At 42.3% G+C, this 24109-nt stretch overlaps 1 protein-coding gene across 4 annotated transcripts; it reads left to right on the top strand.

Moving 5' to 3' along the window:
• Nucleotides 1–3812: 3812 nt before the first annotated feature.
• LOC308664630 (uncharacterized protein) lies at nt 3813–19208 on the top strand. Of its 4 annotated transcripts, XM_081322035.1 has the most exons (9): nt 3813–3844; nt 4643–5074; nt 5459–5570; nt 5698–5765; nt 5972–6238; nt 7864–7968; nt 14607–14736; nt 15909–17714; nt 18296–19208. In XM_081322035.1, exons 2-9 carry the CDS (start codon nt 4655–4657, stop codon nt 18409–18411), a joined length of 3024 nt encoding a protein of 1007 aa, XP_081178161.1. In that variant the 5' UTR covers nt 3813–3844; nt 4643–4654; the 3' UTR covers nt 18412–19208. The 4 variants fall into 4 exon arrangements, with proteins under 4 accessions (XP_081178161.1, XP_081178160.1, XP_081178162.1 ...); XM_081322034.1 differs by lacking the exon at nt 3813–3844 and having other exon boundaries at nt 3874–5074; XM_081322036.1 differs by lacking the exons at nt 3813–3844; nt 7864–7968 and having other exon boundaries at nt 3874–5074.
• The last annotated feature ends 4901 nt before the right edge of the window (nt 19209–24109 follow it).

Raw genomic sequence — 24109 nt, 5'->3', positions numbered from 1 at the left:
GAATGTGAAAAGGTAGTCCTCAATTCATTGATTGCAATTGAGCCTGGAATTATGGTTGTATATCATTACATTTTAGTGTTGTTTTATTTTTTTGGGGGGGGCACTTGTCGTTAAGCAAAGAGTGATCATTAAGTGAATCCATTTTACCCAGTAAACTGGTAGAAACCAACAAAAAACATCAAAAATCGCTATTATGTGACCATGGAATGCTGCAAAAGACCATAAGGTGAGCTGATTGCCAAGTTCCCAGAATGAGATCACATGATTTTGGGGAAGCAGCTGTTGTAACTGGATTGTGAGTAGCTTTGGGGGGTTCCAAAGTTCACTAAACAACCAATCCTAAGTCTAGGATTACCTGTACTGAACTGCCCATTGAATAATGGTGAAAGTATATTAAAAGTGACAACTAAGATTTGCGGTTTGACTTTCCTTCCTCCCTTGTGAAAATGAGATTTTGTTTTTTGCTAAGAGATTCTAAAGCAAAAATGAGGTTCTGTGGGGATAAAGACATGAATTGGCCTCACAGTGATGTAACTGGGCCAATAATTAACGAGCAGATTCCCCAATCAATTGAAGGAGCTCTATCTGATAATGTATACCTGGTGATATACAAAACTTGATCATCATTCCGTCTACAGCAGGAATTTGCAGGCAGAGATTCATTCTCCTCTTATCCCATTCAGTCCTTTATTGTGTCGCAACATATGGCAACTTTTTCCCCATTGCTGGAGTGGGCGTAATTTCGGCATGACACATCCGGCCCGCAGGCCGGCAGTTTGATACCCCTGCTCTGTAGATTCATCTTTTCTTCCTCTGCTTAATCTTACCATCTGCTTTTCCACCCTCATTGGTTGATGGTGATGATATCTGTTCAATTGTTGGCATTCTATGGGCCAGGTCTCCACATTTTCCAATCTTGCACTCTTTTTTTAGTTGTTTTATGCTCTGGGTGACGTCAGTATTGATGTTCAGCCTCTGTCATCTTTAGTGGCCTGGTTTTCTTTTACTGCTAACTCTTCCAAACATAATTTCTTTCTCCAGTGAAATCCCCCAAGTCTTATGAGCAAAATAAGTGGGGGAAAGAGCAAGGGCCTGAGTGGGAGTGTAGGGAAGAGTCAAACTGTATGCATGGGAAATGTGATGTGGGTGTGTAGGGATATGCAAGAAATGTTCTGTTCAGGGAGTGCAAGGGTGCACAAATGGCACCACACTGAGGGAAGGATATGCTGGTTGGCTTGCTCATGAGTTGCCTGTGACTCACAACTTCCTGCAGGATTCTCCGCTGACTTTGGTTGTGGGAATCTGGCATGAAGTTGCCACATTTCAGGACCATTAGATTCAGCTAACAATGGCAACCAGGACTGCTGGAACTGTTGTTGCTAAAAGATGCAATAATGTCTAGACCACATAAAGATGGAAATTTTGGTCCTAATTGCTGTTGCAGATGGACTACCTGTAATAGATATAGTTTGTAATACCTGTTATTATTTCAGATAACTCTTATTGGACTTTTACTGATTAACATGAAGAGATAAGTATTTAGAGATGTACTTATGGGGAATAAGGTGAGGTATGGAATGAAGAAGTGTTGAGCTGAATTTTAAAAGTGGTAAGTCATTAGAATTGATTATACATGCTGGGGACTAAAAGAAGGAAATTTTTTGCAGTTTTGTTTATAACATACTTCTGTACAATATACTTTCTATAATATAATCTTCAATAAAATTACTGGAAAAAAGCTGATAATAAAGCCTAAAATTCTGTATAACAGAAACACACAAAGGACTTGACAGTTCAATGCCACGGCAATCCTAATACCAGTTTAGAAAAAGTATCTTTTACAAAACACTGCTGAATACCATTTCCTGGTTCTTCCCTCCCTCGCTCTAAGCAGGGATATAACCTCCAGAAACATTCTTAGAAAGAGAATGGTGAAGATGGGTTTAAAGTTGAAAAAAGCAGTTATATTGATAAAGTTTCCTGAACTGGGGGGGCTCCTCCTTGCTGTGCCCCATTTAAATGCTCCCTTTCTCTGCATAAACACCTGCATTGCACACAGAACTCGAATAACAAGAGTTGGAAGGGACCTTGTAGGTCATCTAGTCCAACACATGCATCCCGCCCAAGCAGGAGACCCTACATTTCTGACAGATGGCAGTCCAGTCTCTTCTTGAAAACTTCCAGTGATGAAACCCCAACATCTGAAGGCAATCTGTTCCATGGGTTGTTTTGTCAGAAACTTTCTCATTATTTCTAGGTTGAATCTTTCCTTGATCAGTTTCCATCCATTGTTCCTTGTCTGGCCTTCAGGTGCTTTGGAAAATAGGCTGATCCCTTCCTCTGTGACAGCCCCTGAAATACTGGAAGATTGCTAACATGACTCCCCTGGCACTTGTCTTCACTATACTAGCAATGCCCAGTTCCTGCAACTGTTCTTCGTATATTTTAGCCTCCAGTCCCTTGATCATCTTTGTTGCTCTTCTCTGCACACTGCACAGCATCCACCTGGGTGAAGAAAAGGGAAGACGAGATGCTTCCAGTTGCCTTAAAATTCTATAATGATCTTAAGTTTCCAATTCATATTTCCCTATGAGGTAAATTCCATACTCAAAAGTAAAATAATTTTTGTTCTTTTTTCCCCTCATGGATTTGATGTTTATATTCCTTTTTCACTACTTGACCTCCTTCATTTTGAATTTCCACCTTTTCTCCAGTCACAGACCAGACGCCATTTGCCTTCTCTTCATTTCTCCAAGGAGCCTCTTTGTGAGGTAAAACTTCTGGAACATTCACCAGTTCCAGCTTTTCCCCCATTTTGGAACTGATTTTCTTTTGTTATTTATTTTCCTTCAGCATTATTTCGTCACAAGCTGCCATTCGGTCTTTCCAATTCTTCTTAGGCACAGAGCTGAGAATTGGACAACGGCAGCTGTATAATCAAGGCTATGGTCTTCCCATTTGCAATGTATAGCTGTGAAAGTTGGACCATAAGAAAGGCTGAGTGCCAAAGAATTGAGGCCTTTGAACTATGGTGCTGGAGAAGACTCCTGTGAGTCTCTTGGACTGCAAGGCGATCAAACCGGTCAGTCCTAGAGATCAACCCTGACTGCTCTTTAGAAGGCCAGATCCTGAAGTTGAAACTCAAATACTTTGGCCACCTAATGAGAAAGAGGGACTCACTGGAGAAGAGCCTAATGTTGGGAAAGGTTTAGGGCAAGAGAAGAAAGGGACGACAGAGAATGAGGTGGCTGGATGGAGTCACTGAAGCAGTAGGCATGAGCCTAAATGGACTCCAGAAGATAGTAGAGGAGAGGAAGTACTGGAGGAACGTCGTCCATAGGGTCGCGATGGGCCGGACACGACTTCGCAGCTAACAACAGTTGTATATATTGAAGAAATAAAAACCGTCAGAAACCTTAATTTTTCTGATCGGAAATTTTTCCTCCCTCATGAGACACCGCAACCTTTCTCAGACAGGCAACCATTGAGAAATCTCTTTCTTCCCACTCTCATCATCCCTGCCCTGTCCCTTCCCCTCAGACGCTCTCCCCTTTCCCGCCCTTTCGGGGAATCTTGGAACCTTGCGCAGAATCCGACAGGCGGCTTCCTCTGCCAAAGAAAGGCAACACCAGGTGCTTCCCCATTGGGCAAGCAATTTTAAATGGGTTTCCCATTGGTCCACTGGAGGGCAAATGTCACAGGTACCCTGACAGAGGAGGCGTGGCCCCACAAACGCTTGCCTCTCTAGGACTCCGCACTCGCTCTCCTCAATCCCTGGAGCTCCACGGAAGGCGAAGAGGCTACGAGACAGTCTCGCGGGGGAAGAGAGCCACACGTGTCTTAGGTGGGCGGGGGCTCTTCCCGAGCAAAGGGAGGCGGAGGAGGGTAGATCTGGGTCTGGCCCTCCTCCGGATCCGATCCCGGGCCCCATGTTCCCCAGCCGCCCCTTCCATAAAGCGGGGGAAGCGGAGCTCCAGAGCAGCAATAGCTGCAAAAGAAGAACCGGGGATCCCAGAAAGACAGCTAGGATCTGGGAGTTTCTTCCCGCCCCGTGTCCGGGGAAGAAGAACCCAAGTGAGAGGAGGGGAGAGTCCGCCTTGGGCAGGCCCAGCAGGAGAGGAGAAAGGCCGGGCGAGGAGGAGGCAACATTGTGTGAATCTGCCTGCCTCTCAGAGGGAGACTCGGATCTCTAAAGGCCACTCTGAAAAAGGGAAAGGGGGCAACTTCAGTCATTTCCTCAGTTTGTTCACCTGTTTAGTGTTCGGCAGGTTGTATGAATACTCTTCGGAAGTAAATGTAGATACACAAATACACACGTACATGCCCAAAAAAGGATCTATTTGCTCAACGCCATTGCAATCCTATTCCAGTTTAGAAAAATACTTCCTTCCGCAGAGATGACTTGTTCAATGGTTAAAGTCTCGGCTTTCTTATTCTTGGAGTTTATTTGCTTATTTTCTTTTCCATCTCATATAGAAACTGAAAGCCATTTGAACTTCTTGGCATGTAAAATTATCCCTTGAGAAAAGATAGCTGAATTTCCTTCTATGGTTATTTCAGTGGCTATAGAAATGGTCCTATGAATGAAAAGGCATTTGCAGATCTACAAGATTCCTTGGGCACATTTGTTGTTGTGTTACAGGACAGAGAAAGAATGGAGACACAACCTTTAGGAAGTGAGAGAACTGGAAAAGGTCTTTCAGCTGCTCAGCCTAGGTGCTGTGAGAAGATCTGGGCAAGAACTGGGCAGAAGATCTTGGAGAAGGAAGCCATAATCTGTTCAGAATTTCAGCCCTGGAACTTCAGGAGCCTCCAATACCAGGAGGCTGAGGGTCCCCGAGGACTTTGCAGCCGACTCTACAAGTTTTGTAGACAATGGCTGAGACCAGAAAGACACACGAAAGCGCAGATGCTGGACCTGCTAGTTTTGGAGCAGATGCTGGTCCTTCTTTCCCCAGAGATGGAGAACTGGGTGCGAGAGTGTGGAGCAGAGACCAGCTCCCAGGCGGTGGCCCTGGCTGAAGGCTTCCTCTTGAGCCAGGTGGAAGAGCAGAAGGAGCAGGATGAGTTGCAGGTGAGAGAACTTCATCTTGGGAATGAATAAAAAATTGTTTGATTTCTCTTTCCATTCCAGACATCTCTTGCACTCATAAAATGTGGATATATCACACTAATTCATGAAGGACATAGTTCCATTATCTGTTGTAGTAGATAAATTACCAATAAAGAAGAATATTTGTAGCTCAGGGTTGAAATGAGTCATTTGTGCTTCCTGAGCTTGCTTGTTTTCTTGCTGTTGTTTCATTACACAAACTAGATATCAATTGGGATAGCAGTTCCTTTCTTTACTGCCTCCTTGTTGATGTTGGGGACTTGTTGTGTTCAGAGAACAATAATCCACTTCATGGTGTGGCATGTCCATTAATTCTGCTTCTTTTCTCTTACCTCCTATTTCAAGTCCTTTGCGGTGGAGATCAGAGATCGTGAGAGAAGGAATCCATCAACTCCTTCTCAGGAGGTGCTTTTCAGCCGGATCCCTAAGGAAAATCCAAGTCAGGACATCTCAGGAGGTAATCCAAGGTCTTCCCGTTACCCAGAGACATTCCAGCTGTCTCATCTTCTTTATGTCTTCTATCATATAGAAGATCTCATCCTATTCCTTTAGTTAAATATTTTAAAATTCTGTATCTCTTACAGGGAAGAGTCAAATGAAGTTGTCTGCTTTTTATGATGGAGATGAAACAGTGGTTGAACCTCCAAATCAAGTAAGAGGGGAAAATTATTTTTTTAGATTTATTTATTTATTTATTTTTGGGACTTATATGCCGCCGTATCTCCCGAACGACTCAGGGCGACTAACAACAATAAAAACAACAATACAAAAGTTAAAAGAAATTAAATAAACAGCCCCAAAATAAATTAACTAAACAATTAAAAATTAAAACATTTTAAAAACCTGTTGTCAATCCAGGTCAGCCTGATGAAAAAGGAAAGTTTTGAGGTCGCGGCGAAAGGACCGGAGATCCGGGGCCATCCGGAGCTCAAGGGGGAGTTGGTTCCACAGGGCTGGCGCTCCCACAGAGAAGGCTCTCCCCTGGGGGTTGCCAGCCGACATTGTCTAGCCGACGGCACCCTGAGGAGGCCCTCTCTGTGTGAGTGCACTGGGCGATGGGAAGTCGTCCCCGGCAGCAGACGGTCCTGCAAATATCCCGGGCCTAAGCCATGTAGGGCTTTAAAGGTAAGTACCAGCACCTTAAATCTCACCCGGAAGACAACCGGTAACCAATGCAGCTCACGCAGGAGGGGTGTAATATGGGAGTATCGGGATGCTCCCATCACTACCTGTGCAGCCGCATTCTGCACCAGCTGGAGCCTCCGGGTGGTCTTCAAGGGCAGCCCCATGTAGAGAGCATTGCAGTAATCTATCCGAGAGGTAACGAGTGCATGAGTGACCGTACGTAGGGCATCTCGGTCCAGATAGGGGCGCAACTGGCGCACCAGGCGAACCTGGGCAAATGCCCCCCTGGCCACGACTCCAATATGATCTTCAAAACAGTCGTGAGTCCAGGAGGACGCCTAAATTGCGTGCCCTATCTACGGGAGGTAACACCTCTCCTCCCATAACCAAAGATGGAACCTCTTGGACAAGTCGAGATGCCGGTACGTAAAGCCACTCAGTCTTGGCCGGGTTGAGCTAGAGCCTGTTCTTCCCCATCCAAATCTGTACCGCTTCCAGGCAACGGGACATCACATTGAGGGCATCGCTGGGTTGGTTGGGGTGGAGATGAAAAGCTGGGTATCATCAGCATATTGATGATACCTCACCCCGAAACCAGCGGCTTCATATAGATGTTGAACAGGAGGGGAGAGAGTACCGACCCCTGAGGCACCCCACAACTAAGGGGCCTGCCCTCCTGCCAACACCGTCTGTGAACGGCCCGAGAGGTAGGAGGAGAACCACCATAAAACGGTGCCTCCCACTCCCAGCCCCTCAAGACGTCGCAGCAAGATACCATGGTCGATGGTATCAAAAGCCACTGAGAGGTCTAAAAGGACCAGGACAGAGGAATAACCCCTGTCTCGGGCCCGCCAGAGATCATCTACCAGCGCGACCAATGCCGTCTCCGTGCTGTACCCGAGCCTGAAACCCGATTGGTATGGATCCAGATACTCAGTTTCCTCCAGGACCAAAGGGAGCTGCCGTGCCACCACGCTCTCAACAACCTTCGCAAGGAAGCGAAGGTTGGAGACAGGACGAAAGTTATTTAAAATAGCTGGATCCAAGGCAGGTTTCTTGAGGAGGGGCCTTACCACCGCCTCTTTCAAGGCGGCAGGGAAGCACCCCTCACTCAAGGAAGCATTGATAACTGCCAGGAGCCAGCCTCGTGTAACCTCCCGAGCCGCATAAACCAGCCAGGAGGGACACGGGTCCAACAAACACGTGGCGGCACTTAATTTCCCCATGATCCTGTCCACTTCATCCGGAGTCACAGGATCAAACTCTTCCCAAATATTATCGGCCAAACCCATCGTTTCCCCTTCTTCAGATATTGCCCAGTCGGAGTCCAAGCCAGCCTCAATCTGAGCGATTTTATCCACCAGATACTCACTAAACTCCTTGGTCCGTCCCTGCAAGGGGTCCTCTCCCGTCCCCTGATTTAAAAGGGAACGGGTCACCCTAAACAGGGCGGCTGGGCGGTTATCTGCGGATGCAATGAGGGTGGCGAAGTGAGCACGCTTCGCCACCTCCATTGCCACAAGATAAGATCTAGAAAAAGATCTTAACTGTGTTCGGTCAGACTCGGACCGACTGGACCTCCAAATGCTCTCTAGGCCCCTTCTCCAGCGCTTCATCTCCCGCAGGTCCGCAGAGAACCAAGGAGCGAGCCGGGATCTGCGTCGGGTCAGAAGCCGCAAAGGCACAACACGGTCGAGAGCCTTCCCTTTTTTTCAGGAAGTGAAAGTGATGTACAAAGCATTTTCTCCTTACAGTTGTCCCTCTTGTTCGGTCTGGATTATTTTTGTTTTCCTGAGCAAATGGAAAGGGGAATAGAAGATTTAAGTTGCTATCAGTCAGCTTAGTTTTCTTTGAAGTTGTTTGTTTGGATCTGGTGGTTCGAAATTTCTATTCTTAGATTATTACTAGGAAATATTTTTAAAGGCTAGCTGTTAAATATCATTTTTCTAGTTACTCTTTCTACTATTAAAATTTATAATAATTTAATATATAACTTTATTATAGCCGTACATCTACTGAATAGAGTCCTTTTTGTTCTTTAGTTTGAAATTGGTCAAGATTGCTGAGAAATAACTACAATTTTTAAAAAGCCTTTTTTATCACCAGTGAGAACAAAAATAAGTGCATCAAACTGAAAAATAAAGCAGACTATTAAAAATCTATAAAGGTGGCCAGGTGGAATTGAAGTAGAAAAATTAACAGAGACCAGGCCAAGCTCTTCAATGTAGGAAGTTTATTTGCGCAGGTTCAAAGTGCACTTAGCATGAAAGAGTCTGAACCCCGAAAGGTCCAAATCAACATACATTTATACAGTTACATTCATCTGGTATTCATTCGTCATATTATAGGTGTCACAAAGGGAGGAATAAAATATGGTAATGTAAGTAACATCATATAGAGAAGTGAAATATGCCTAGTACAGATTAGCAACAGAAGAAAAGGAGTTGTCAGCAAAAGGGAGTATACATGTGATAAATGTCAGCCTTGGAAGAACACAACAGGATGCATATGTCTGGGTCAAGATAAAAATACTAACGGCTTAGCACAGCTGTTTAATTGCTTACTTGCGAGCTAAGGGGAAGTAGGACATAGGTCAGAGGCCTTAGCTTTGAGAGCTCTGCCTCAGCCTGAACCAAAGTTACAATCCTTCAGGCCATCAGACCTTCGGTGCCACCCTTGGGTTGCCTGGATTTGAAGGCCAAACAATCCAGCTTTGCAAAGCCTGAAAATTATCCTTTCCACAAAATTTTCCCCACTATCTTATCTCCCATTCAGCTGTGATGGCTTAGACTAGTAGTAATGGCTTCCTTATAATAAACGAGGAGAAGAATATAGAATTGTGTGGCTCTAAATATTGAAGAAACCCTACTTAAAAAACTGGCTAAGTTTTCCCAGCACTTTCATGAAGGTGTTGAGCATGGACAAGATTGTTCCTTCTGGAGACACCATAAGCCTTTTTCTGAAATTCTAGAAAGTATCTTGCTAATATATCAGTTTGAAAGCATGCAAATGCAAGTAGATAAATAGATACCACTTTAGTGGGAAGGTAACAGTGTTCTATGTGCTTTGGCATATAGTCACACTGCCCACTTGACTATCTCTTTATGAATTTGCTGGTCTCCAGTGTTGTGGTATGTGTTAACGAAATGCCAAAGAGCAAAAACAGCAGTTATCTTAGAAGAGAAATTGTTGCTGCCCATCAATCTGGGAAGGGTTGTAAGGCTATTTCCAAACAATTTAAAGTCCATCATACTACAGTGAGGGAGGTTATTCATCAATATAAAACTTTCAAGACATTTGCCAATCTTCCCAGGAGTGGACATCTCAGCAAATTCACCCCAAGGTCAGACCGTGCAATGCTCAGAGAAATTTGGGCTTGTTTTGCAGCCTTGCAGTCATTGACTTGCCTATGAACTCCTCTGTATGCCAAAGTATTCTAGAGTCAAATGGGAGGCCATCTATTTGACAGCTAAAGCTTGGTTGACATTGGGTCATGCAACAGGACAACGATCGCAAGTCCACCAGCAAATCTACAGCAGAATGGCTGAAAAAGAATCAAGGTGTTGCAATGGCCCAGTTAAAGTCCAGACCTCAACTAAATTGAAATGCTGTGGCAGAACCTCAAGAGAGCTGTGCAGAAACAGATGCTCATAAACCTCAATGAACTGTAACAGTATTGTAAAGAAGAGTGGGCCAAAATTCCTCCACTGTGGTGTGAGAGACTGATAAAGTCATACAGAAAATGATTACTTGGGGCAAGAACTCAGCAGAATAGGCTGTAGGCTCACTTTTTCAGAGGTCTTACCAGTGTATAAGGAGCAAAATGGAAAAGGCCAGTGTATAGCCGAATTTAATATGTGGCTAAAGGAGTGGTGTAAAGGAGAAGGCTTTGGTTATATTAGTCACGATGTCTGTAGCTGGTCCAATGAAAAAATGTACAAAAGAGATGGTCTGCATCCATCCAAGAAAGGGACTGAGTTACTTAGCAATAAATTCACAGCTTTTCTGAAGGAATATTTAAACTAAACAACGGGGAAAGTGAGTTAATTGATACAGAACATCACTGTATCTGGCAATCTAAGAAGATAGGGGAACTTAGGCACCACACAAGTTATGTAGCAAGTAAACACAGGGTCAGTCATAAAGGACTCAAATGTCTGTACACCAATGCGCAGAGTATGAACAGTAAGCAGGGTGAACTAGAAATTCAGGTAAATGAGGGCGGATATGATATTGTTGCCATTACAGAAACATGGTGGGACGAAACCCACAAATGGAACACACAGCTAGAGGGATTTAAATTATTTAAAAGAAATAGACTAAACAAAAGAGGAGGTGGAGTTGCTCTATATATAAGAAATAACTTTATCTCTACAGAAATAGAGCACAACAATGATGAAAACTATAAACTTGAATGTATTTGGGTCAATATAAAAGGGGAAAAATGACATTGCCATAGGTGTATACTATAGGCCGCCCAACCAAACAGAGGAAATAGATGAACTTTTTGCTAGTCAGTTAACTAAGGTATGTAGGAAGCGCATCACAATAGTAATGGGGGACTTTAATTACCCTGATATCAACTGGGAGACAAATTCTGCACCAAGTGGAAGAGCTAACAGATTCCTGACAAACCTAGCAGACAACTTTCTCTCCCAAAAAGTAGAGAAGGGAACTAGGGGATTAGCCATATTGGATTTAATTCTCACTAACAGAGATGAAATGATAGAAAGTGTCAAAGCCACAGGAACCTTGGGGGGAAGTGATCATGCAATATTGAAGGGAGGAATAATATATGGTAATGTAAGTAACATCATATAGAGAAGTGAAATATGCCTAGTACAGATTAGCAACAGAAGAAAAGGAGTTGTCAGCAAAAGGGAGTATACATGTGATAAATGTCAGCCTTGGAAGAACACAACAGGATGCATATGTCTGGGTCAAGATAAAAATACTAACGGCTTACCACAGCTGTTTAATTGCTTGCTTGCGAGCTAAGGGGAAGTAGGACATAGGTCAGAGGACTTAGCTTTGAGAGCTCTGCCTCAGCCTGAACCAAAGTTACAATCCTTCAGGCCATCAGACCTTCGGTCCCACCCTTGGGTTGACAGGTCACACCTGAGTTAGTCCCTGATTCTGCATTGTCTCATAATTGGAATTCAACATTATGGAAGCACAAGCAATAGAATGCAGCCAAACTAGAGTCTTGGACTTTAAAAGAGCTAATTTCAATAAACTTAGAGAGACCTTGGGAAGAATTCCATGGATAAGAATCCTAAAGGGGAAAACAACTCAAGAAGCTTGGGAAATTTTGAAAAGTGAGATAATAAAGGTCCATTCTAGCACAATACCAACAAAGAAGAAAAATAACAGCTTTCAAAGGAAAACAGCATGGCTGCATAAAGAACTCTGATAAACTGAAAGATAAAAAGGACAAGTATAGGAAGTGGAAAGAGGGGCACATAACTAAGGCAGAATATCACCAAACAGCCCATGCCTGCAAAGATGAAGTGAGGGAAGCTAAGGCTCAAAATGAACTAAGGCTTGCGACCAAAGTGAAAAATAACAAAAAAAGCTTCTTTCAACATATAAGAAACAAGAAAAAAGTTAAGGAAATGATTGGTCCATTAGTGGGGGAAAGTGGCAAGAAGGTGACAAGCAACAGGGAGAAAGCAGAACTATTTAACTCGTTTTTTGCATCTGTCTTTACACAAAGGGAAAAAACAGTCCAACTTACCAAAACCAGTGCCATAAAAAACAGAATAGAAACACAAGTTAAGATAGGCAAGAAAATGGTAAGTGAGCACCTGCCCAGCCTAGACGAGTTCAAATCACCAGGACCAGATGGATTACACCCCAAGGTTCTCAAGGAACTGGCAGACGTGATCTCAGAACCACTGAACTATATTTTTCAAAGATCCTGGAGCACTGGGGAACTACCACAGGACTGGAAGAGAGCTGATGTAGTTCCCATCTTCAAAAAAGGGAAAAAAACATCCAGGAAACTACAGACCTATCAGCCTGACCTCAATACCTGGGAAGATTCTGGAAAAGATAATCAAACAACAAATCAGCGAACACCTTGATGAGAACAAAGTTATCACTAAAAGCCAACATGGGTTTGTCAAAAACAGATCGTGCCAGACAAGCCTTATTGCATTCTTTGACCAAGTGACAAAACTAGTGGATCAGAGGAATGCTGTAGATTTAATTTACTTGGATTTCAGTAAGGCATTTGATAAAGTAGATCACAACCTACTACTTGATAAGATAGAAAAATGTGGGTTAGATAGCATCACCACCAGATGGATTCGTAGCTGGCTGACAGGCCGTACTCAGCGTGTGGTCCTCAATGGAACTGCATCTACATGGAAGGAAGTGTGTAGTGGGGTGCCCCAGGGCTCTGTTCTGGGCCCAGTGCTCTTCAACATCTTCATCAACGATTTGGATGAGGGGATAGATGGGGAACTCATCAAATTTGCAGATGACACCAAGCTGGCAGGAATAGCCAATACTCCAGAAGATAGGCTTAAGATACAGGAGGATCTGGACAGACTCGAACACTGGGCACTATCTAACAAAATGAAATTCGATTGTGAAAAAAGTAAGGTTCTGCATTTAGGCAGGAAAAATCAAATGCACAGGTATAGCATAGGTAGTACCTTGCTCGGTAGTAGTAACTGAGAGGGATCTCGGAGTCCTAGTGGACACTCACTTAAATATGAGCCAGCAGTGTGCTGCAGCTGCCAAAAAAGCCAACACAGTGCTAGGCTGTATTAACAGAGGAATAGAATCAAGATCACGTGAAGTACTAATACCACTTTACAATGCCTTGGTAAGGCCACACCTGGAATACTGCATCCAGTTTTGGTCACCACGATGTAAAAAAGATGTTGAGATTCTAGAAAGAGTACAGAGAAGAGCAACAAAGATGATTGGGGGACTGGAGGCTAAAACATATAGGAAACGGTTGCTGGAATTGGGTATGTGTATTTTAATGAAGAGAAGGGTGAGGGGTGACATGATAGTAGTGTTCCAATATCTCAGGGGCCGCCACAAAGAAGAGGAAGTCAAGCTATTCTCCAAAGCACCTGAAAGCAGGACAAGAAGCAATGGATGGAAACTAGTCAAGGAGAGAAGCAACCTAGAACTAAGGAGAAACTTCCTGACAGTTAGAACAATTAACCAGTGGAACAACCTGCCTCCAGAAGTGGTGAATGCTCCAACGCTGGAAGTTTTTAAGAAGAGACTGGACAGCCATTTGTCTGAAATGGTATAGGGTTTCCTGCCTTAGCAGGGGGTTGGACTACATGACCTCCAAGGTCCCTTCCAACTTATATTATTATTATTATTATTATTATTATTATTATTATTATTATTATTATTATTATTACTACTACTTCAGGTTATTGCTGCTAAAGGTGGTTCTACATTCTATTGAATCATAGAATGTACTTTTTTCACACATGATTTCTCCGTTTTGGCTTTTTTGTGTGTGTAAAATAAATGATGGCATGGTGTAATATGCCATGTGATATTCATCTGAGACTATTTAACTACTTTTAAGAACTGCTTAGGACCAGATGATTTTTATTATGTCCTGGTAGGTAAAAGCAGGATTCATACATAGATATAATAATAATAATAATAATAATAATAATAATAATAATAATAATAATAATAATAATAATAATAATAATAAGAAGAAGAAGAAGAAGAAGAAGAAGAAGAAGAAGAAGAAGAAGAAGAAGAAGAAGAAGAAGAAGAAGTTGGAAGGGACCTTGGAGGTCATCTAGTCCAACCCCCTGCTCAGGCAGGAAACCCTATACCATTTCAGACAAGTGGCTGGCCAGTCTTCTTAAAAACTTCCAGTGTTGGAGCATTCACCACTTCTGGAGGCAGGTTGTTCCACTGGTTAATTGTTCTAACTGTCAGGAAGTTTCTCCTTAGTTCTAGGTTGCTTCTCTCCTTGGTTAGTTTCCATCCGTTGCTTCTTGTCCTGCTTTCAGGTGCTCTGGAGAATAGCTTGGCTCCCTCTTCTTTGTGGCAGCCCCTGAGATATTGAAACACTGCTATCACGTCACCCCTCACCCTTCTCTTCGTTAAACTACACATACCCAATTCCAGCAACCGTTCCCTATATATTTTAGCCTCCAGTCCCCCAATCATCTTTGTTGATAGATAGATGACAGACAGACAGATTGACAGATACAGAAGGAAACTAGGCAATAGATTGGTATTAAAAATCCTGCAGAATCTATATTATGTTGATAAAATCTTTGTTACCTTTGCTTTAGGAATTTCTACAAAATAGGGCAGGTCTTGTAAATCTTCCTGGGTCTTTTTTGTTCTTTTTGTCTTTGTTCAGGAGGGTCTAGTGTCCTATGAAGAGGTGGCTGTGTATTTCTCCGAGGAGGAGTGGTCTCGGCTGGATGCTCACCAAAAAGTTCTGCATTGGGAAGTCATGCTGGAAAATCAAAGGAATGTGGCCTCTCTGTGTATGGGTTTGCTATTCTCCTATCATAGAGATTAAGAATACATTTTGAAGTCCCATCAGATATTGTTTATTAAAACTCTCCAACCATATATTATCTCTTGTGAGGGAGAAGTAAAAAGATCTGGTATAAGACTGCCAGCGGATAACACCCAGGGGGAGGGCCTTCTCAGTGGGTGCGCCTGCCCTTTGGAACCAACTGGACCTTAGGACTGCCCCCGACCTTCGGTCATTCCGCCGGGACCTGAAGACCTGGCTCTTTGAGCTTTCCGGCCCAGGCTGAGAGTTTTTAATTGGGGGTTTTATATTTTTCAGGGATCAAATTTAATTATTTTTAATTGTTTTTAACTTTTGTATTGTATTGACGTTTTTAAATTCCTTGTAAACCGCCCTGAGTCCTATGGGAAAAGGGCGGTATATAAATTCAATAAACTTAAACTTAACTTAAACTTCTTCTCCGAGGAAGGGAAAAGGTCAGTGGCTTCTGGCTTAGCTGAATTCTGTACCATTTCCCATCTGGTGATTTGTTTTCACTTCTATTTCAGCATGTCAGTAAGAAACTAACCTTTGGGTTTAGATGATGTTCCACTCCATCACTTGACAAATGGGCAGCAAATGAATCTATAAATAAAAATCACACCTATATTATGAAGGATTATCATTTCTTTAGGCTCTTGGTATCTAGAGAGATTCTCAGTCATCCAGGTAATGGTTGTCCCAAAGGTTCTTTTTCAAGAGGGAACTGGACTTTCTTTGTTTTTCCTTGAAGACATTTCATTTCTCATCCAAGAAGCTTCTGACTGAATGGTGGGGAATAAAAAGATTTGTATTCCTTGCAGTCATCTGATCGTTAGCACTCTCTCTGAGAGTTGTTGAGCCTCTTGGAAGTTTATCTGGGCCCCCAGGGTCACCTGAATGGTGCAAATGGGTGTTCTTTTGGAACTGCTGAAAGGACTGTGTTGTAAACAGGAGATAGGTAATGTTTAGGCTCTTCCAATTTATCCTGAGCCTTGGGATTAAGGGCGAAATGGGCCAGTATCCAGAATGGCTTAAGGTTCCTGCCACAGGATAAGAAGACTTCCAAGGTCCCTTCCAGCCCTATTCTATATTCTGTGTGACTTTTTATAATTCGATATTTTTCTCTGCTTTCATTGCCATTTCTCTTTTCCTTTGAAGGTAATAATGGGGAGGAGAATAAAGATTCTGGGGAACCATTCCAAATGGTGAGCTCTGGAGACAGCACACAGAAGCCTGCGATGCAAATGCAACTAGAAAGCCATGAGAAAAAACAACTAAAGAATTGGAAACACGAAAGCTTATCTTCGATTGAGACTCTGATGAGAGACTTTCTTGCCCAACAAGGGAAAATTAAGAAAAAATATTTTGAGAAACATATACGACAATTCAATAACGAGTTAGATGTAAATGAACACTATCCTATCCAAACCAAAGGAGAAGATCATATGTATAGGGACAATGGGAAAAAAATCACTTGGACTTGGAGTTTTTGTCATAAAAATAGATCTGGTACATCTCAAAAAAATATTTACCCAGGAGAGAAGCCATATAAATGCATGGACTGTGGGAAAAGCTTCTGTGAAAATGGGTCTCTTACTATCCATAAAAGGATCCACACAGGAGAGAAGCCATATAAATGTATGGAATGTGGGAAGAGTTTCAGAAGAAGCAGTCAATTTATTTCCCATAAGTGGATCCATACAGGGGAAAAGCCATATAAATGCAGTGGGTGTGGAAAGGGCTTCTGTGAAAATGCATCTCTTCTGAAACATGAAAGGATCCACACAGGGGAAAAGCCATATAAATGCAGAGAGTGTGGAAAGACCTTCATTCAGAGCAGTCATCTTACTTCCCATAAAAGAATCCACACAGGGGAGAAGCCATATAAATGTAGTGTGTGTGGAGTGAGTTTCAGTAGGTGTGGTTCCCTTACGTTCCATAGAAGGATCCACACAGGGGAGAAGCCATATAAATGCATGGAGTGTGGAAAGAACTTTACTAAAAAGAGTGTACTTATTTCCCATAAAAGGATTCATACAGGAGAGAAGCCATATCAATGTGTGGAGTGTGGAAAGGCCTTCAGCCAACAGGGTAATCTTACTTCTCATGAAAGGATGCACAGTGGGGAGAGGCCTTACAAATGTCGAGAGTGTGGAAAGAGCTTCTCTGAAAATGCATCGCTTACGAAGCACAAAAGGACCCACACAGGAGAAAAACCATATAATTGTTTTGAGTGTGGAAAAGGCTTTGGTACTAGTAGTAATCTTAATTCCCATAAAAGAATCCATGCGGGGGAAAAGCCATATAAATGCATGGAGTGTGGAAAGAGCTTCACTAATAGCAGCCAACTTACTTCCCATAACTGGATCCACACGGGAGAGAAGCCATATAAATGTGCGAAGTGTGGAAAGGCCTTCAGTCAACAGGGTAATCTTACCTCCCATGAAAGGATGCACAGTGGGGAGAGACCTTATAAATGCCCAGACTGTGGAAAGAGCTTTTCCGAAAATGCATCTCTTAGAAAACATATAAGGATCCACACTGGGGAAAAACCATATAACTGCCTGGAGTGCGGAAAGGGTTTTAGTACTAGTAGTAATCTTAATTCCCATAAAAGAATCCATGCAGGGGAGAAGCCATATAAATGCATGGAATGTGGAAAGACTTTTACTCAAAGCAGTAATCTTACTTCCCATAAAAGAATCCACACAGCCGATAAACCATATAAATGCATGGAGTGTGGAAAGGGCTTCTGTGAAAATGCACCTCTTATGAGACATAAAAGGATCCATACAGAAGAGAAGCCATATAAATGCATGGAGTGTGAAAAGGGTTTCTGTCAAAAGTCATCTCTTATGAGACATAAAAGGATTCACACGGAGGACAAGCAATATAAATGTGAAGCGTGTGGAAAGAGTTTCACGTCAAGAAATGACCTAATTTCCCATACACAGATCCATTTGGGTGAGAATCTATGCAAAGTTTTGATTTGATTAAATTTGCATTTCAAATTGGTGTATTCTGAACTAATGAAGCTATGGTTTTAAGTCTGACCTTCACAGCTGATGGTACCAGGGAGATGAATTAACAAATGGGGAAAAATGCAAGGGTGTGTCTGTTTTAATTATGTTAACTTTTAAATAATTATGCTTAATTGAGTGTATCCAACCCTCTTTATGCTAGTCTTTGTAAGAAAGAGTTGATTTCCTAATTATGAACAGTGGATTTTTGAAAGTACTGCCATTTGAAAGTGGCTGTTACTATTGAACATCAATTTTTTAAAAGTTTACATTTATCCTAGTTTCCGGTTGATCAAGGTTCTTGAGAGATAGATTTATAATAGGTGCTGCTTCCTCAGGCAGCAGAAGGAACTGCATTTCTTGAATGCATCTCTTGAAGACAAAGCTCAATTAGTCCTTCTGCCACTATAGCAGATACGCAGGTAGAAATTCAACTGATCCACAGACACTTCCCATGGTTTAAACTTTCCTTCTTTTTCATAATCTTACAATTCTTTCCTTTTTTGTTTTTCTTTTGTTCCCAAGTTAGGGATACTCAAGAGGATGAGAATGAAAACAACTCCAGTGTGCTGACATTACAAGTGATCAAGGAAGAAGAAAGATCTTTGGAAATCTGTGGGGACCAAGATAAAACAGTATGAAAATAATAAAAATTACTTCAGTCCTTCCTGACCAAAGAATAATGGATGGAAATGGATCAAGAAGAGATTCAGCCTAGAAATAAGAAATGTTCTGACAGAACAATCAACCAGTGGAACAGATTGCCTACAGAAGTTGTGGGAGCTTCATCACTGGAAGATTCCAAGAAGAGACTGGACAGCCATCTGTCAGAAATGGTGTAGAGTCTCCTGCTTGGGCGGGGGTTGAACTAGATCAGTGGCCCCCAACCTTTTGGGCACCAGGGATCGGTTCCATGGAGAGACTTTCTCCACGGACTGGAGGGGGCATGGTTTCATGTGCTGCTTGCATCCCACGGATGGGGCTTCACTTGTTTGCATACCCCAGTTGCTTACATGCAGCAGACCGGTGCCAGTCCACAGACCAGGGGTTGGGGACTCCTGGACTAGCTGACCTACAAAGTCCCAACTCTTGTTATTCTATTCTAAGATACAATAAACTAGTCCAACTTGCTTCTGTGAAGAACTGAGACCTGAGTCAACCAGTATGAATGCAGAATCAGGGAAACTTTCTTGGTCAAAGGACTCTCATGAAGTTAAGACAATAATCAAATGGAAGTCAATGTCGTATGTGAAAAGTTTCAGGATGAAAATTCCTCTCTCAAAAAAGGAGCCAGAATGATGAGAAGCCCCTGAAATAGATGTGCAAAAGAATTTTTTTTCTCAAGCGTTGGGGCTCATTTTCCTTTCTGTGGTGTGACAAGGGCTAAGAAAAAGTCTACATTTGATGCTGTGGGTAAATAAACATACCGGTAACCTTATCTTTCTCTTGGTTGTCTTAAAAATTGACACAATATGTTTGAAAGTTTTGATTGGGAGGCATACTTTAGACTTTCAGAGGCTCCTGCTGGGTTGAAAATGTTTATTCAAATATTGCTCATTAATGGTTCCACCTCAAACTGAAGAACAAAAGAATAAAGATAATAAAATAATTTAACTAACTAAAAAAAATTAACTCCATTCTTTCAAAACTGCTTTTTAAACACTTCCCCTCCATTTAGTTTTTCACTCATTATGATTAATCTCCCTCGCCACACACATTGTGAGCTCCAAATGCAAACAAATCTTTTCAACTAGTATCTTCAAGTCTTATACCTAAAATCAGTTTTTGTTTTTTAATTTTTTTCCTGCTTACTCATGATCTAAATATTTTCCCCTTGCTTTAAATTCTTACACTTCTTTGTCACATTTCCTGAGGTGAATTCCCTACTCAGCCCATGAATAAAACAATTTCTTTTTTCCCCCTCAGTATTTGAGCTTTATGTTCCTTTTCATTTTTTTCCCCTCCTTCATTTTGCGATTCCACTTTTTCTGCTGTCACAGATGAGGCACCATTCCCCACCCCTCTTCATTTGTCCTCCAAGGATCTTTGTTATATAAGGTAAAATTTCTGCAACATCCACCAGTTTGAGCTTTTTCTCTTTTTGGAACTGGTTTTCTTTATTTTTTTTTCAGGATTAATTTCTTGGTCACAACCTGCCACTCGGTCTTTCCAATTATTCTTAGGTCCCCAGAGCCAAGAATTTGAGAAAGGCAGCTGTATATATATTGAAATAAAGAAAGAAAAATCACTAGAAATCTCCCCATTTTCCTGGTGTCCCATCTTCCTCCACTTCAGGCCAGAGTTTGCAACAACTGTAAAGCACAAATTGTGTGTCCATAGAGAGGCTCCTGGTCCTCGTTTTCTGACCGCCTGGCCGTTTCTGACAGGATTTAGCCTCTTGAGGTTTCCTCCAATCTGCGGAGCTGTCAGGGCGGCTGTTCTTGAACGAAACAAGTTCAAATCCTCCAGAGAAATCTCCCCCATCTCCCTTCTTCCCCCGTTGTGGCACGCTGAAGCTTTTGCGAGAGGCGCAGGAAGCCTTGCGGCGATGCGGACGCTGACGAAACTCCCGAGTTCCGTGAGTGGCGGGCGGCGTGCAAAGAGGTCCCGCGCTGGAGCCGATCCTGGAGACGGGCCAAGTCTTCCCCCGGGGTGGGAGACCGGATCCCATGTTCCCTTGCCGCCCTTTTCCATGCAGGGGCCAGGCAAGGGGGCGGAATGGAGCCAAGGAGAGAAATGGGGGTCACCCGAAGGGAGGGTGCGTTTCTCCCATTTCCTGGGGGAGCCTCTGCGTATTGGGGGAGGGGGAGACTGGCCAGAACTCCTCCTGCCGGCTCTGGGTGCAAGGTCGGGACCACGTATGCGAGGACCGGGACTGGGGTGCTGCTTTCCAACCTTTCCCCCCAACCGCAAAGGGCCTCTGCCGGCAGACACAAGAGGGAGAGGCTGCAGGGACGAAAGTGTAAATGGGGCTGATTTCGCAGCATTTGCACCCTGTGCCCGATTATGCCGGTGTTTCTCAAACTTGGCTATCTTCAAGTCTGGGAGTTGAAGTCCAAGCCTCTTTATTGGTCTATGTTTGAAAAATTGTGGATTAAGCTAAGATGTGGGGAACTTGTTTATAGGAGTTGCATGAATCACAAGGTTATGTTAGGGTTACATGGACTTCATGGACTTCAACTTCCAGAATTCCTGAGTCAGTAAGCCGCCCTGAGTCTTCGGAGAAGGCGGGATATAAATGGGATTTTTTAAAAAAAACCTCCCATAATTCCTGAGTCAGCATAGCATAGCCTAGCTTAGCGTAGCATAGCATAGCATAGCATAGCACAGCACAGCAGACTCAGGAATTATGGGAGTTTTTTTTTAAATCACAAATCAATGTGCTTAGCAATAGCCTTCATTCTATGTATATGCCTGCTTATTAGGGCTTTTGCCCCCCCCCCAAGCCGCATTATTACAAAGTCAGCTTATTGCCCCCAACAATCTGGGTCCTCATTTTACCTACCTCAGAAGGATGGAAGGCTGAGTCAACCTTGAGCCTGGTGGGATACGAACCTGCACTAATTGCAGGCAGCTGGTGTTACTTAAGGAGGCATTAGCCCACTGCTCCACCAAGGCTCTTGAGGAGGGGATGGTACATTACACCTAATGCTACCACCTGAATCACTCCATTGAGGAGGAGATGATACAGGAGGTGAGATGTCCGTCTTTCCTGTAGACACAGCTCCACGTGAGTCCTTGTGTTGAGCTGCTGTGTTAAACATACCTTGGTGATGGTAATGAAGCAGGCACACTGGATTCAGGGTAGTTGAAGCTGGGGTCATTGTTCGTCCAGGCATGGTGACTTATGAACCTGCAAAAATATGAGAATGGGGGGAAGGCAAAGAGTAGATCGAGTTCCTCTCTGATGTTGAAGTTACTTAAGGAGGCATTAGCCCACTGCTCCACCAAGCAGCAGTTGCAGTCCATGAGTCAAGAGCCGAGGTTGCCTGCCCCTGGGTCAGAAGATCATTAGGTTAATTCATTAGGGTGTTAGCCCTATATGATTGGATGGCAGCTTGAGTTCTTGACAGAAGTTCATTGAGGCTTCTCCTGAATATCCCCCGGTGCAGAGAAGTCAACCTACCTAATAAGATCCTCCACTTTCTTCCCTGACCTTAGTGTTTTCATGAGATTTTCTTCTTGATATTTTTTTTCCTTTCGGAATGGATTCTCAGTTAAATTAGTCACTCTGTTTTTCTGGATCTTTCTTTGGGTTTTTTAAATTATTATTTTTGATATATAAGTTGCAAATCTTTTGTGTTTCCTTTGGAGACAAAGACAAAACTAGGGTCAGATCCTCCCCAGTTCAACCTGCCTTAGGAAAGTGAGTTAACCAGGTCATCATCTTAAAGGTGCATTCTTTGCCCGTATGGTTGGGCATCAGGGCAAATTGTGTGGAGCTGCCTTTGTGTTATCCTGTTCCTCAAAAGCAAACCTTGAAAAACAGAAAGTCAACATCCTAGGCTAGGTTCATTTCATTAGCATTTCATTTGATGTGAACTCAACCTTTAGGACACAATTAAAATGTTCCTTTCCAGGATCATTTCACTCAGTATTATTTCATGTTGGGCTCTTCTTCCTTTTCATCATTAAGACCCCTAACAAAAAGTAAACTTTTCTTTCTTGGGATATGCCATTTTTGGAACTTCCTCCTTTTCTCTTCCCTATGGCTCCAGTTACTTACACACGAGTAAGGAACATCCTTAATATTCAAGGAAACCCAAAATATGTTAAACTGTCCTTCTGTTTCTTTCCTTCCCAAAAATTGTGTTAATGAGTCCTCTCTAAGCTCTGCTGATCAGCTTGTCCTGGATTGCTTTGCCACAAAACGGAACGGTTTGCAAGTTACAGTTGTGAGATTTAAAAACCCAAAATTTGATACTCACAACTCGAAGACAAGTCTGGTTAACAAAAACAAAGATTTATTGAAAAGAAATTGAAAATAATAAAGCAAGCGTTTGCAAACGCAGCCTCTTAGACCCTTCCCAAATTGGATTGGGTTCAAAGAGCGCACTGAGCAAGTTTCAAACTAGGCATTTATACTTTTTTTTTCTCGATACATGCCCCCCTAAGAAACTTAAGTTAGTCTTTGAAGTCATTTACATTTCTAAAAGATCTTCTTTGAACTTTTACATCCAAAAGACTTATTGTAGCAACTTCCTTACATCCCTCGCTACACTATCTTGTTTTACTCGCAACCTTGAGATGTTCCTATCCTTTTTAACATTTCAAAAGAACTTTGTTGATTACCATTTGTGAGTTCTCTGTCTAAGCAGGAAATAGATAGCCCCACATCTTAGTGTTACATTTGATACAATTCATTGGTGTTACATTTTATACAATTTATAAAAGAATAACCTTTACTTATTTTCCTTTAATTCCATCCTTTTTCTCTTCTACCTGAATTATTCTTTTACAATTTTAGGAATTCATCATTCCCTAAATTTTCTTTAAATTCGTGTGGAAGCTAATTATTGTATTCTGAATCTTCTTTCCCCAACCCTTGTTTTCCTACCTTCATTATCAACATTGTTTCTTTCTTCCCACTCTTTTGTTGTTATCAAAGTCATGCTCTTTTCATATAAGCAATCACCTGTACCTAAAGCATGAAACATTTGCTTTTATATAACTAATTTCCCAATATAAAGCACCTACAAAGTTGCTTGCACATAAACAAAGATACATATACATGATTACAAGCTTTCACATTTCTGACAGTGACTTCTTTGACATATTCCTTATATGTAATATCGGACTGGGGTCTAATAATACAGTTTAGGGCCACAATGACAAAATAGAGCAGTGTTTTTCAACCTTTTTTGGGCAAAGGCACACTTGTTTCATGAAAAAAATCATGAGGCACTCCACCATTAGAAAATGTTAAAAAATTTAACTCTGTGCCTATATTGACTATATATAAAGTAATTCTCTTGAATAGGAATCAAATAAACACAAAGAAAGTATTTTATAATTACTTTTCAATTTTTCCCACGGCACACCAGGCAACATCTCGCGGCACACTAGTGTGCCTCGGAACAGTGGTTGAAAAACACTGAAATAGAGAACCCATTTGGTTGGACAGTCCTTTTCTTTCTAAGTCAAATTAAAATAAGAAGTGATGTTCTCTCAAACTTCACATTTGAAAATGAAACAATTGTTTGGGCCAGATCAATAAAAAAAATGTCTTTGATACTGAAGGAATCTCAAATGTGGTTTCCAGTTCAGGAAGATCAACTTGAACACATATTTGTATCTGGTTCAACTGATAGCAAGTTCAAATGATACTGAAAAATCCAT

The sequence above is a fragment of the Vipera berus genome, assembly GCF_964194415.1.
Source record: "Vipera berus genome assembly, chromosome: 2".
Classification (NCBI taxonomy): domain Eukaryota; kingdom Metazoa; phylum Chordata; class Lepidosauria; order Squamata; family Viperidae; genus Vipera; species Vipera berus.
The sequence above is the reverse complement of the archived record's forward strand: the minus strand, read 5'-3'. Positions and strand labels throughout refer to the sequence as shown.

Excerpts from the sequence above, each read along its gene's own strand:
- LOC308664630 (XM_081322034.1), top strand. The coding sequence starts at position 4,580 with ATGAATGAAAAGGCATTTGCAGATCTACAAGATTCCTTGGGCACATTT. Across the intron at positions 5,766-5,971 it reads TGGTTGAACCTCCAAATCAA|GTCAGCCTGATGAAAAAGGA; the intron begins GTAAGAGGGGAA and ends TTGTCAATCCAG. Across the intron at positions 14,737-15,908 it reads AAGGAATGTGGCCTCTCTGT|GTAATAATGGGGAGGAGAAT; the intron begins GTATGGGTTTGC and ends TTTCCTTTGAAG.